Here is a 15330-nt window from a genome sequence, read left to right on the forward strand (position 1 = left end):
ATACTTAGTTTAGTATAGGTAAGATTATGGCGCTTGGCGCTGAAGATTTTTCTTTTCTTTTCTTTTCTTTTCATGCTTCTAGCGAGGTAAGGGGTTTGTTTATGAGTTAGAATTGTTTTGTTATATTTATTTCTTTGATTTTTGGCTTCACTAGCGTCCCCTTACTCTTGAGTTGACCTAATTTTGTTTGATACTGTATTTCATTTGCTACTTTATTATTGTAAATATTTCTTACTTTTGTAAATATATTTGGGCATTCTGGTTTCACTTTCTTTGTGCATTAAATCACTTTTGTTGGCAGTTTGTTGTTTGTCTTGTTGATTGAAGCAAACACTTGTGAAAATACCACACCATTTAAATGTTATCACTTTTACCCTAGACTAACATCAAAGAGGTTGTAACAAGGTTAATTAGGTTAACTAGGCACGTTAGGTTAATTAGGCAACTTATTGTATAATGATGGTTTGTTCTGTAGACTATAGAAAAAAATATATAGCTTTAAGGGGCTAATAATTGACTTTAAAATGGTTTTTAAAATATTTAAAACTGCTTTTATTCTAGCCAAAATAAAACAAATAAAACTTTTTCCAGAAGAAAAAATATTCTCAGACAAACTGTGATAATTACCTTGCTCTGTTAAACATAATTTGGGAAATATTTAAAAAAGAAAAAAAATTCAAAGGGGGATAATAATTCTGACTTCAACTGTATAATAACATGCTTTTTCACCAAGCTCACATTGCAAAATTCTTCGCCTAATTTTACTACTGATCACAGAACTGTGCTTCCCCGAGATGATGTGCATGACAATCGCAGCTTTTGCTCACGTTTTAGTGTGATCACCCAGTCCTAAATTTTTATTCACTGCACGCTGTGTTCAGACTATCACCAAGAAAATAATTATTAAGAATGAAAGGTGTTAATCAACAAGTTTGTGATAAGGTTCAATTTCGTTTTTGACTGCTCCATCTGCTAATACCAACTGGTTCCCACTGGTTTAGGCCTGTATTTTAAAAATGATTACATTCATATTTTTAATTACATTCATAATTACACTTTTGACACATCCCTTACACCTTAACCACCCTTAAACCTATCCATGCCACCAAACCTGTCCCTCACCTTAACCGTTTCACAGCTCAGTAGCACTTATAAGTGTTGTGCAAAACAATATGAACACATATTTTTTTAAATACTCAACCTTTAATTACCTCAAACCTGTCTGACTTTATTTATTTTGATGAACACAAAATAACATGTTTTGTAGAAAGCTAGAAACCCCTAACCATTGACTTCTATAGTATTTGTTTCTCCTCTATGAAAGTCATTGGTTACAGGCTCTAAATATTTTTGTTGTGTTAATCAGAAGAAAGAAGCTCATTAAGGTTTAGAAACACTTGGGGGTGAGTAAATAATGAGTAAATTATCATTTTTGGGTGAACTAACCCTTTTATAAACCCTCTATAAAAAAGTAATTTGATGTTTAAAAGAATATCAACATCCAAGCCGCTACTGTAAAAGCCCTACTTTTTTAAACAGTAAAGTCATTTGAAGATGACGAAACTTGTGAGTGTGACATGGTGGCTCTCAACAAGAAGGTTGCTGGTTCGAGCCCTGGCTGGGCCAGTTAGCATTTCTATGTGGAGTTTGCATGTTCTCCCCGTGTTGGCGTGGGTTTCCTCTGGGTGCTCCGGTTTCCCCAACAGTCCAAAGACATGCACTATAGGTGAATTGAATAAACTAAACTGGCCGTAGTGTATATGTGTGAATGAGAGTGTATGGGTGTTTCCCAGTACTGGATAGTAGCTGAAAGGGAATCCACTGTGTAAAATATATGCTGGATAAGCTGGCGGTTTATTCCGCTGTGGAGACTTGTGAGCTTATATTAATAACAATAATAATAATAATAATAATAATAATAATAATAATAATAATAAAAACTATTTAATGAGCCAGTAATTGTATACCTATAGTCATCATTCTTAACATGAACACACTTTAACGAAAGGGTGGTGATGAAACATAACCCACACAATGACGATTAGGTGTTTGAGATGGAGGTTTCCACGTTCACGAACGGCACATTGCCTGGTGAGAGATGTATTTTTAAAGCCGAACTCGTGATAGCCTACTGAAGTGTTGTTGCTGTGAAGGCAGTGGTGCTCTGGTATGTTTATCTTCAAACACAGGAGCAGTATTAACTCAAACAAGCCAAAAGACGGCTCAAAAACTCAAACCAGAACTTAAACATGTCAAAGCACACAGCTTCAAAAATGCACATCCCTGAAGTGTACAGCACTTTTACTGCCTGCAGAAGGACTAGTTGGTGGAAGGAGGTGCTTTTGTTTTGTTTCCATGTTATTTTTTTGGCATTATAAATAATTAGTCATGAAATAATCTGTTTATTAGAATTACTGGTAACACTTTATAATAACTACACACTATGAGCTGTTTATTAAGCATTAGCAAATAGTGAATTCATGATTTATTAAGCATTAACTCTACATTAATAAACGTTACTAAGCAGTTTATAACTACAACATCAAATGCTGTATACTTGACTTATAAGAACATCTATAATGTGCTTAATGATTGTGTTTTCATACTTTGTTAATGATTATTTTTCATTACTAAATTAAATATTGCATTATTTACAAACCAGATATTTAAGAATAGTTGGTGATTTTTAAAGATCATTCAGCATGAGTTGGTAAATGATTAATAAACTATTCAAATTAACATTTATAATTCTTATTATTCAGATGTATACTAACAGTTAATTTGTATGTTAATAAATGCTTTATTATATACTTCATCCAGTTTTGTGACCTAATTTAAAGTGAGGACAATTTATTATTATTTTAGTGAACTTAAGTTAGTTACATGAAGGTAATATACTGTTGTTTAGTTCAATCAACATAACATAAATAATTTAGCTTTAATTTATTTAGTTATTTAAGTTCAGTAACTAAATAGATTAAAGCTAAATTATGAATGTTATGTTGATTGAACTAAACAACAGTACATTACCTTCATGTAACTAACTTAAGTTCACTATTGATCAAATAGCAGTACTGCAGAAGCAACACAACTCTCTTTCATTAATTTTAATTAAGCGAGCCGTTTAAATTTGAAAACTTACTTTTTCGAATTTTTTCCAACCCAACTATTTAGGTTTTAGTAGAAAAACATAAGTAAATTGTTTAATTTAAACATAGTTACATTCTTTGGACCAACTAAAGCCATAAAACATTTTTTGAGTGTATTTATGCTTTATAAATTCTTTAGAAATGACAATTAAAGGCTCAGTTATATTCTAAACAGGAAAAAAAAACATAAATGACTTTATTCATTTCTATTAATTTGACGATAAACAAATGAAACTAAATCAAATAAAAAAAAAAATCTTTGCAACCTTATCTAAAATAAAATTACTTTAGTTTAAACATAGCTAAATAACATTAAAATGTATCATAATATATTGTTAAAGTATTATATTGTTGTTGTTTTATCCAATCCTATTTTACCCATTATCCTATTTTTACAGTAATTTTACAGTAATTTTATTTTTTAAAGATAGGATCGCAAAGAGTATTGTTCATTTAATACAAAGCCTTTAAATGTCATTTAAGAGGGATTTATAAAGCATAAATAGTCCTCACTTTAGATTAGGTCATAAAACTGCATGAAGTTGAGTTCATAAAGCATTTATTAACAAACATAGTTAACATTACTATACGCCTGAATAATAAGATATATAAACGTTGATTTCAATAGTTTATAATAGTGAATAGTTCATTTACTAACTCCTTCTGAATGATCTTAAAAACCTCCAACTACTCTTAAATACAAATGGTTTGTAAATAATGCAATACTTAATTTAGTAATGAAAAATCAACCCATCACAAAGAATGAAAGTACAATTATTATACATGTTCATAAGTCAAGGATACAGCATTTGTATCTGCAGTTATAAACTGCTTACTAACGTTTATCAATGTAGAGTTAATGCTTAACAGATAACGAATTCACTACATGCTAATGCTTAATAAATGATTCATAGTGTGTAGTTATTACAAAGTGATGAGTGATAAACTGAGGTCCTGACTCTCTGTTGTCATTAAAATTCCAGTGGCACTTCTCGTAAAAAGTAGGGTGCAACCCCGGTGCCATGGCCAAATTACCTCCATCGGCCCTTACCGGCCTCCCAATCATCCCCATCCACTGAATTGGCTCTATCACTGTCTCTCCACTTCCCCTATAGTTGGTGTGTGGTGAGCTTCTTGGCGCCATTATCGTGTGGCTGCCCTCGCATCATCCAAGTGGATGCTGCACACTAGTGGTGGTGTGGGGAGACCCCCTTCATGATTGTCAAGCGCTTTGGGTATATGGCCATACACAATAAAGGCGCTATATAAATACACATTACTTACACAAATACCCTTAAACAGAATACTGCAACCATTAGCTGATTTTTCCACTGTGTGATACGGTATGGTTCAGTTTAGTTTTTCTCAGCTAAGTTTGCATTTCCAATTCAGTTTAGTACTGCTTAAAGTGGGTGGGATCATATCTGTAGTTGTGCCTGTCGCTTCCTGAGAAACTTTTTCATTATGGGTCCTTCCATCCAGTCTGGTTACCAGCGAGAGGAATGTCTGGACCTGACCATGACACTACCAAAAGTACAAAAGTGGCTGCAGCTGAGCTCCTATTTTATCCCTTTTACAAGATAAAGATTAAGTCTCTGGTGTGCCCAGAATAGTTCTGTAAAGTGTCAGCTCAAAATACCTGTCAGATCCTTTATTATACCCTGCTGAAATGTCAATTTTGGGGAAAGGAAAATGTAGCTGTTTTTATAGCCTGTTCCATTAAATGCAAATGAGATGGTTCTCCCCGCCCACCATTCTAACAAGCATTTCTGCTTCTCCTGGGTCATGTCTTATAAACAGCACAGTCAGTGCTTGAGACAGACACGAATGAAGCAGAGATACAGTTATCAGAAATACCACAGTAAGGCTGAACCAGATGTTTCCCAATGGTTATTTGATGTATCTGTTGTGTAGTTGATTTAAGCCTTTCTGCAAGAATGAGTCACACACAAATGTCGTTACAAAGTTTGCAGTACATACACACACACACACACACTGCTTGACTTTTCACTGTTTTTGCACATCTACTTGTGGCAAATTTTACAGTATACATTTATTATACTTTCCAAAGAGTTGATGGAAAAGTCTCAAAAAGTTGATTTTGCATGATAGGAGCCCTTTAATATGGTGGATTTGGTGTATCGCACTGTAAATCCAATTATGCTTTTAGTGTTGATTCTCTTGAACCAATCAGCAATCAGCATGCTTCATGTTTTGGTTACAGAACAGCTCGCCTGGTACCCAAGGTGGTAATAAAAAAAAAAAGGACTGATGCTAGTTATGAAATACAGTGGAAAATCTCTTGAAGGTAGCCATACCGAACTGAACTGTCTAGTACCATGCAGTGGAAAAGCATATTTAGTAGATCTGGTTGCATTTGCATTTTCCCTCATTAATTTAGCATCTGAAAGAGAAACTTCTATAAAAGTATATGCAATAAGGTCAACAGCAAAACAAAACCAACGTCCAAGCCTACTCAGTGTCAGTTTTTCACTCTGTGTCTATAGTAAATCCAGTCATTGTCCAAAACTTCCTTTTTGGTCAAGAAGCAGATCAGAAGAATCAGACACACTTATTCTGGAAACACCTAACCACTGCACATTACACAACTAATCCATGTATATGCACTCACAGAAAATAAATAAATCTCAGCATTTCTTTTTCTTTTCTCTAGCTTCTAAAACGTCTAAACCGTTTGTCTAATAAACCAGGCATTGTGTGCTACAACTATTGTCAACTCTTTGATTTTTTTTAGCCGGCAGCTAGCTCTCTGCAACTCTCACATGGTCACCCACTGAAGCTCAGCAGGGCTGCGCCTGGTCAGTACCTGGATGGGAGACCACATGGGAAAGCTAGGTTGCTGGTGCAAGTGTTGTTAGTGAGGAAAACAGGCGGCTTTCAACCTGCATTTTGTGTGGGTCCTAACGCCCTAGTATAGTGAAGGGGACTCTATACTGCTCAGTGAGCGAGTCTTTCAGGTGAAAAGTTGTCTCGTAAGTTGTGATGTTATGATGGAGCGTGAGGGTGAATTCAGCACTGAAGATTGGAGGCAGGATTGGATTTGAAACGCACATCAAGTGCTTTGCACACACCTGGCAACCCGGGCTGCCTCAGTGTTCCACGTCACTCATTTGCTTGGGCGGGTATGATGTAACTGTTTTTTTTCACCGGAATTCAAAGGTTGCTGCATCCAAAAGCAAAGGCTGCTACAACTTCCACACACAAATTAACCATGCGATGGCAAAGCACTTAAGTCATAAGTCATAATTGTTGTTAACACAAATCAAATTAAGATGTGAAATATTCCTATTTTAGTCGCATTATTGAAGTGCTGTACAGACAAGTAAACTCCGTAATCAAACTATTACCTTCATGTAGGAATTTTAGTCATATTTTGCAACAGGATAAGCCATACACACGGCTGTTTGATACTATTCTCTGCAACTACTGAGTCAGTAAAGCACTCCATAAGTTTTATTTTCATCTGGTGTGTGGTATCAAATTCCATTAAAACAGCTCTCTCCTATCAATCCTTACTTCATACTCACATCCAGTAGCTCAGAGTTTGTCCAGTCAGTAGAGGTTATAGCAAAATATTTAGCAGTGTTTGTATGTCCTTTATGGCATAATTCATTAAAATAGAAGTTTCAAGAGTTCACACTTAGCTCATAAGATCCTCGAGCCTGGGGCTACCTCCCATTTGCAAGGCGAGAAGGGAGTTTGAGCTCAGGTAGATCTCAAGAACTCCCCTGCTGTAGTAGCTAATGAACAGATAGTGATTGCTCTTAAGAGATAACTACTTACTAGGAGCATGTCTATAATGCCGATTTGGAATAGTCAATTTACTTAGGTTGCATGTTTTTGGATGGTGGGAGGAAACCAGGAAACCCAGGGGAAACCCACGTGAGCACAGGCAGAATGTGTAAACTCCACACAGAAACATCGGTTGGCTTGGTAAGGACTAGAACCAGTGGCATTCTTGCTGTGAGGCAACATTCATATATTAGCAAATTGTTTTGCAGTGTTTTGCATACCGAAATCAGCTAAAACCACATGCTTAAATGACTGCCGTCCGGTTGCACTGACATCCATCTTCAGCAAGTGCTTTGAGAAGCTGATTAAAAAGCACATCTGCTGGGTACTGCTACACAGCTCTCTGTGCAACTGGATCCTGGACTTCCTGTCAAGCAGACGCCAGGTGGTCAGAATGAACAACATCACTTCATCCACACTGATCCTCAACACTGGTGCTCCACAGGGCTGTGTTCTCAGCCCACTTCTGTACTCCCTTGTACACACATGACTGTACAGCCAAACACAGCTCCAAAGTCATCGTTAAATTTGCTGATGACACAACGGTGGTGGGCCTAATCACCAATAATGATGAGATGGCCTACAGGGAGGCACACTCTGACGCAGTAGTGTCAGGAAAACCACCTCTCGCTCAAGATCAGCAAAACCAAGGAGCTGGTGGTGGATTTCAAGAAAGAGAAGAGAGAACACACCCCCATCACCATCAACGGGACAGCAGTGGAGAGAGTCAGCACTTTCAAGTTTCTTGGAGTCCACATCGGTGAGGATTTGACATGGACTGCTCACACATCAATGTCTCTTCCTCCTCTGGCGTCTCAGGAGGCTTGGAATGAGCCCCCACATCCTCCGCTCGTTCTACACCTGCACTGTGGCAAGCATCCTGTCTGGCTGTATCACCACCTGGTATGGAAACAGCACCAGCAGCAATCGCAAAGGCCTACATAGGATGCTGGACGTGTAGTAGGAGGTGAGCTTCCCTCCCTCCAGGACATCTACACAAGGCGGTGCACAAGGAAAGCCAAGAGAATCATCAGCGACTCCAGCCACCCAAGCCATTGACTTTTCTCTCTGCTACCCTCAGGCAGACAGTTCCGCAGCATCCGGTCATGCACCAGCCGACTGAAGGAAAGTTTCTTCCCTCAGACTATCAGGCTGATGAACACTTAACACACCCCAGACAAACTTTTCCGTACCCCTCACTACACACCATCAATATGTAGCATGCACTGCACTTTAACCAATCCATACTTAAAACAATACTGCCTACAGCTATGTGTACACCTATTCATTGTACATATTGCAGTGTCAACACTGCCAATTTTACATTGTCCTGTTTTTTTTGGGAGTATGCTGTTATATATTGTTGTATTTTGCACTGTCTGCATTTTGCACTGTCTGTATTTTGCACTGTCTGTATTTTGCACTGTCGTTGTATTTGCACTGTCTGTATTTTGCACAGTCTGGAGCCAGCACCTAAGCTTTTCACTCATCACAGCACACATGCTGCTGATGATGTGACAATAAAAGTGATTTGATTTGATACCATAGTATATACCATAGAGAATTGTATGTATTAGGTATAAACCCCTGGTATATACCATAGTTATACCATAGCATAATTTAACCTCTACATCTGTTTATAGAGGGGGATTTGTAATGGTATTTCAGTAATGACTATGTTTCATGAAAATATTCTCTTATAAATTATTTAAAAATCTTACCTTGATCCTGTACTTCCTCATCTCTCTTGGGCTCCTGGAGCTCCACAACATCTAAATGACAATTAAGCAAATGAGAATATTAAGAAAAACAACTGAATTAATCAACTGAGTTACCCAAAAACATACTGTAATAACATTCAATGATTTCATGAGCTATCTGTTTAAACTGCCTACATGTAGCGTTGTATATGCAAAATCTGATTGATTTTGTATGATACCTTTTTGAGGAGCAGACTCGTGCTTCATGGACATCATATGGTCTGGCCTGACCGGGATTGGAATATTGGCCTCAGAAGGGATGTTTCTGAAGAGCTCACTGCTGCCATCATCTCTGCAGTTCATGTAAGGCACAGCATGGGTGTTGTCCATGTAGTACATGATGTAGAAGTTACACATCTCATCATTGGAGGTGCCTCTGTCAGGAAAAAAAACAATGAGACGTGAACAAACTACTAGCAAAAAACAAACAAGTACAGCTACAAAAAAGCAAGTACTGTATATAAATAACCAGCAGAACTACACACACAGAGACAGACAATCAATCCTCTAAAGCAGTGGTACGCAGGCTTCTTTCTAGAGGTATGAGGAGGAATTGCTGAATAATTAAAGTAAAAAACTTTTAACCCTTTGATGCGTACAATAACACTAATTTTCTAGTGTTTGTTATGTTTTCTATCATTTAATGATTTAAAAACAAAATTAAAAGCACATTTTAATTTAAACGTTGATGTTTTATTATTTTTTACCTGTAAGCACAGTGCAGTGTTAATGTGAAAACCATTTATAATGTTTAAAGTGGCTGACAATAATAAATATTCTTAATATGAAGAATTAATCTGCCTAGTTTTTGAACTGTGCAGACCTGTAGTTGCTTAATAGGCCTACTATGATACAGTATTTCAAGAGTAACCTGAATCCATTGTTAATGTAAAATAATGCAAAATGCTTAAATTTGATAGGAAACATTTGATTCTGTTATTAATTGTTATTTAACTTATTGTTAAACTTTTTAAACCATTAACAGAGTTGACCATTTCCACCAATTTGAGCTTTAGCTCAAGAATCTTAATACTAGACACCACATGACTTGTCTAAGATTGAAATATTACAAAACATCGAGTTGGCAAATAATGAATCTACTAATGGTCTATCCTAAACATTTTTCACAAATAAAATGAAAGAAGAATAATGACCTTCCATGCCAGATCTTCCTGCCAGAGGAAGCTACATCACTTGGAGCTAATCACATGTTTTCTCTATCGGTGTTTTAAAGATTGATAAGCCTTTTTATAACAACAGTAGCTCTTTTTTTATAACCAGTAGTAGATCAGCTGGTTTGTCTATAAGCTGACATACGAGCGATCCACTGATGAATCGCAGCTTTAAAATGCTCCAGTGTCCCTGTATCTGTGTTTGCATTCAGTAAACATTCAGTGAACTGAAGTCCTTTACGGCCAATCACAGTCATTTCACACCTGAACACAATGGCACATCAGCGCTGTTAAAGAACACGCTCAACAGCACTCAAATGTCAGCAGGAAATGGACATATTTAAAATTTCAGTATCGATTGGTACCGAATTCCAGTATCGTGACAGCACAAATGTGCTCTGCACTTATTATGTCACTAGGCAACCAATGAATCAGCAATGTATTGTGTGCGAGTGCTGCTGTTAATATTGTTATAATTGTAATATTTAATAATACTGTTATGTTCACGATTTGTTGAGTCCTAAGCCGTTCGCAAAGCGTTAAGCCATTAGAAAATCAGTTTAAAAAGGCGCCTCTCATCATGAAAAAACGTGTTAATAATACAGTTGAGGTCAGAATTATTAGCCCCCCTGATTATTTTTTCCCCAATCTCTGTTTAACGGAGAGATTTTTTTCAACACATTCCTGTACATAATAGTTTTAATAACTAATTTCTAATAACTGCTTTACAGCATATGAAATGTCCCAAACACTATTTTTACTGTTCAAAATGGGGAAAATGTTGCTTTTACTCTCTGATAGTCTAAGCAAGTTAAAAAAAAAAAAATCTATGTTATATATGCATTAAAAAAAATCAGGAAAAAGTGTTTTACGTAAATTCGGACCATGAGTCCAAAAGATCATACTTAGATTTTTATTGTAATTAGGTTCCAATAAACCCAAATAGCAAAGAGAAATAAAAAGGCATGTAAAAAAACACCTTGGGCCTGAAGAGGATACAGCTTAACGTGACATTTAAAGGCTTAACTAGGTCAATTAGGTTAACTAGGCAAGTTATTGAATAACAATGGTTTGTTCTGTAGACTATCGAAAAACAAATAGCTTAAAGGGGCTAATAATTTTGACTAAAGGATGGTTCATAAAAATTAAAACCTGCTTATATTCTAGCTGAAATAAAACAAATAAGACTTTCTGCAGAAGAAAAAATATCATCTGACATACTGTGAAAATTTCCTTGCTCTGTTAAACATCATTTGGGAAACATTTAAAAAAGAAAAAAAATCTCAAAGGGGGCTAATAATTGGTTTCAGCTCAGTTCTGTTTTTGTAATTGACAATACACAACTAATAATAGATCAAATAATGATCATTAATAATACTAGGCTTTACTAGGATTATTTTTAAAGATCGTGAGAACCGTCTATATGTAGGACCAAGAACTCAGAATGAATATGTTCTTGTGTACATATTTCGCTCCCGGACGGATGGTTCTTGGTGACAAAGAGCAGACTTTAAGTCAACAATCATCTTTATCTTGTGGCCTTGAGTCGGCTGCGTAGGCGATGGTGTTGGGCTTCCTGGGAGATGCGTCAATGCACTATTATGTGCTCTCTCCATCACCATGGTAACAGCAATGGCAGGGCAGAGGCATATATATACGTCCAAAGAGTCACGCTTGAACAGGATATGATGAAATGGAGACATCAACACAGACTTGCGCTGTTTGTTTAATCATGCTTTAAACACCATACAGAAACACACACATACAGACACCACCTGTTTTACTGCGAGTCAGATAGACATTCAGTAGGAAGACAGGTGATCAGAGACACAGCAGGATCAGAAGTCCAAAAACATGCAAACAGAGCGAAATGTCACCAGCAGGAACACCATCACTCATCAAACACACTTACTGCCACAGTTACTCTACATTGGAGTGAATAAAACAACAAAGAAAGTGGAAATCTGACATAAATTGCACATTATAAAAGGTTATTAAGTATTTGCAAACGTTATACATGTATTACTGGTAAGAAGGGATGCACCAAACAGAAAAATTACCAAAAATATAAAACGAAAACTGGTCCATCCACTCTCCATCTTTTTTTCCAGGGTTTTTAACTGTATTTTACCATTCTATCCCACTATCATTCTGTTTAAATATTTCCCATATTAATAATCTTCCATGAAAGGTCTTAGTAACATTTACACAGAGCTGACCCTAGGCAGGGATGATAACCGGTTTCAAGGTTTACCGTGGTTTGAAATTTTCTGTTATCCTGTTCCTGTGGTATATACAGATGGGGCCATTAAAAATGAGATTTTTTTACCGCTGCTCGCCTCATTTTGTTCTGCTGTCAGACGCAGCATTCTGCTAGAGAAAACGAGGCAACCATTTTAATCACACTTACTTACACTTGTGAAATAGAGGAAGAAACTGATCCATGAACTGTGTACTGTAAAGCTTTTGTCAAGCTCTGTCAAAGTCCCACAAATCAATAGCATTTTCTGATCCTTCCTTTAACAAACGGCAGACGAATTCCCTATTGTGAGTGTGTAGATTGCTGAAGCACTTGTCAGAAACATGACGGGAACACCGCTCAGGGCTGGGCTATAATGCTGAGGTATTTTTGCAAAATAAATCTCAACCACTAACTCTTCACAGTTTCATCTTTGGGTAGAGAAAATAACACTAACCTTCCCCTCACACTTCCAATAATATCCAGCTGAGCACAGCGTCTACACATGCCTTGATTCAACTGGGATCTGCTACAGTGTCGACTCTTTTGTAGATGAATCAATAGTTTTAAAGACTGTGCACTTTCAGATTTGATGGTTTGTTCTGTAGACTATCGAAAAAATATAGCTTAAAGGGGCTAATAATTTTTATCTTAAAATGGTTTTTAAAAAATGAAAAACTGCTTTTATTCTTGCCAAAATAAATAAAAAAAAAGATTTTCCCCAGAAGAAAAAATATTATTAGACACACTGTGAAAATGTCCTTGGTCTGTTAAACATCATTTGGGAAATATTTAAAAAAATCAAAGGGGGGCTAAATATTCTGACTTCAACTGTATTAGTTAGTATTAGTAATTGTATTAGTAACTGTATTAGTAATTATTAGCCCCCTGTTTATTTTTTCCCCAATTTCTGTTTACCGGAGAGAAGATTTTTTTTCAACACATTTCTAAACATAGTTTTAATAACTCATTTTTAATAACTGATTTATTTTATCTTTGCTATGATGACAGTAAATAATATTTGACTAGTTATTTTTCAAGATACTTCTATACAGCTTAAAATTACTTTTAAAGGCTTAACTAGGTTAATTAGGTTAACTAGGCAAGTTAGGTTAATTTGGCAAGTTATTGTATAGCGATGATTTGTTCTGTAGACTATCGAAAAAAAAATTGCTTAAATGTTATTTTCGCTCAGGTTCTGTAAATTTTCATGAAGCACTCCTGTTCTCCTGTTTCAAATACTGTATAGGAAATAATTGTATAGGAAATAATAATAATAATAAAAAAGTGAATGGGATTTGATAACTATTCAATTTGTTTATTAGGCTATTATTATTAGGTTAAACTGTTTAATTTATTTATAGATAGCCATTATTTTCACATCCTAATGTATGATTCTGCTCTGTGGATATTGCACATATTACATGTGTACTTATCTATGCAGGTACCTCACATCTTCACCGTAAAAGCAAAGTCCACTTAAATAACACAGCCACAGTCATGTCACCCTGCAGCACAGAACCGGTTACTCACTGAAGCTAAGCAGGGCTGAGCCTGGTCAGTACCTGGATGGGAGATCACATGGGAAAACTAGGTTGCTGTTGGAAGTGGTGTTAGTGAGGCCAGCAGGGGGAGCTCAACCAGTGGTCTGTGTGGGTCCTAATGCCCCAGTAAAAGTGAAGGGGACACTACATTGTCAGTGGGCGCCGTCTTTCGGATGAGACGTTAAACCGAGGTCCTGACTCTCTGTGGTCATTAAAAATCCCATGGAATTTCTTGTGAAAGAGTAGTAACCCCAGTGTCCTGGCTAATTTCCCTCTCTGCCTTTAACCATCATGGCCTCCCAATCATCAAGCTGGTGTTTGGTGAGTGCACTGGTGCCGTTTTCCTGTGGCTGCCGTCGCATCATCCAAGTGGATGCTTCACACTGGTGGTGGTGTGAAGAGAGCCCCCTCATGATTGTGAAGCGATTTGGGTGTATGGCCATACATGTTAAATGCGCTATATAAAAACACATTACATTGCATAACACGTCGACAGGACATTTCTATGTAGTATACTTGTTCCTGCTGCTTGTAATAGCATTACTGTGCTGTTATGGCAACACTGGCAAAACAACACCTCCCAACACGTTCACTGTTAATACAATTTCACTATCAACAAAATATGGTTATTTTATTAAAATAAATGAATAAATGAATAAAATAAGGCCTTTGTAACGAAATTCAAGACTTTGTATACCAAATTCAAGGCTATTAAGGCCTTAATTTGAGATGATCAAATTTAAGACTTTTTTAATGCTTTTAAAGTGCGGGTACTCTGTTATTACAACGCATTTTAAGTTTACATTTTCAGCCAAATGCTTTCAGAATCTGAGAATTTTGATTTCGATGCATCCCTTACTGGTAATAACATGAACTTACCCAATTTGGGTTGTAGTGGTTCGTCCTTCTCCTGTGAACACGCAACGGGCTGCTAGTATGTCTCCATCTTTTACATCAATTGTGTTGGTGGCTGGATAAAAAGCCTAAAAACAAGACATTTGTTGATTTATTTAGCCAATCAATATCCTTATGTTCAAAAAGCACTCAAAAAACACTCAATTAAGGAAATCTACTACAAGACACGTTGACAATTCAAGCAACTAAAAGGCTTTAAACTTCAAAACATGCATAAAGAGATTGTAAAAATAATCTGTTCAAATTGAGCAATTCAATCCACGTCTTCTGAAGAGAAACAATTGTATGTCAAGCTAGTTAAAATGTTTGAAACATGAACAAAAGGCAGCCCGGCTGATTAAATGTAGAATTTGCTTTATTTTGGGGGGAACCATTCCATTATCCATAATATTTTTAGGCTAACATTACAATTGTGAATAAAAAATACAAGTTTGCACAGTGCTACACATACTTATCATATTTTAAGAATTTTAATATGATTTCAACTGACCCGACAGTGGGCCACACAATTAGTGGCCTAATTAAAATATGACAATAATAGTTAATAAAATTTTACACATTACAAAATTTCACATATTTGATTTCATTTTCTAAAACTACTGAGAGGGCGGCGCGGTGGCTCAGTGGTTAGCATTGTTGCCTCACAGCCCCGGCTGGGTCAGTTGGCATTTCTGTGTGGAGTTTGCATGTTCTCCCCGTGTAGGCGTGGGTTTCCTCTGGATGTTCGGGTTTCCCCCA

The 15330-nt window shown here is 36.5% G+C and overlaps 1 protein-coding gene across 4 annotated transcripts in view; it reads right to left on the minus strand.

The window, feature by feature from the left end:
* pam (peptidylglycine alpha-amidating monooxygenase) overlaps positions 1-15330 on the minus strand; it is a 115658-nt gene that overhangs the window by 44576 nt on the left and 55752 nt on the right. For all 4 annotated transcript variants that reach the window (XM_056466391.1, XM_056466388.1, XM_056466389.1 and 1 more), the window contains 3 exons: positions 14557-14660; positions 8902-9098; positions 8684-8734 (listed from right to left, as the gene is read on the minus strand). In XM_056466391.1, coding sequence (XP_056322366.1) covers positions 8684-8734; positions 8902-9098; positions 14557-14660 — 352 coding nt within the window. The remainder of the gene's footprint in view (positions 1-8683; positions 8735-8901; positions 9099-14556; positions 14661-15330) is intronic.

Source organism: Danio aesculapii, chromosome 10 (genome assembly GCF_903798145.1).
Source record: "Danio aesculapii chromosome 10, fDanAes4.1, whole genome shotgun sequence".
In the NCBI taxonomy this organism is placed as follows: Eukaryota; Metazoa; Chordata; class Actinopteri; order Cypriniformes; family Danionidae; genus Danio; species Danio aesculapii.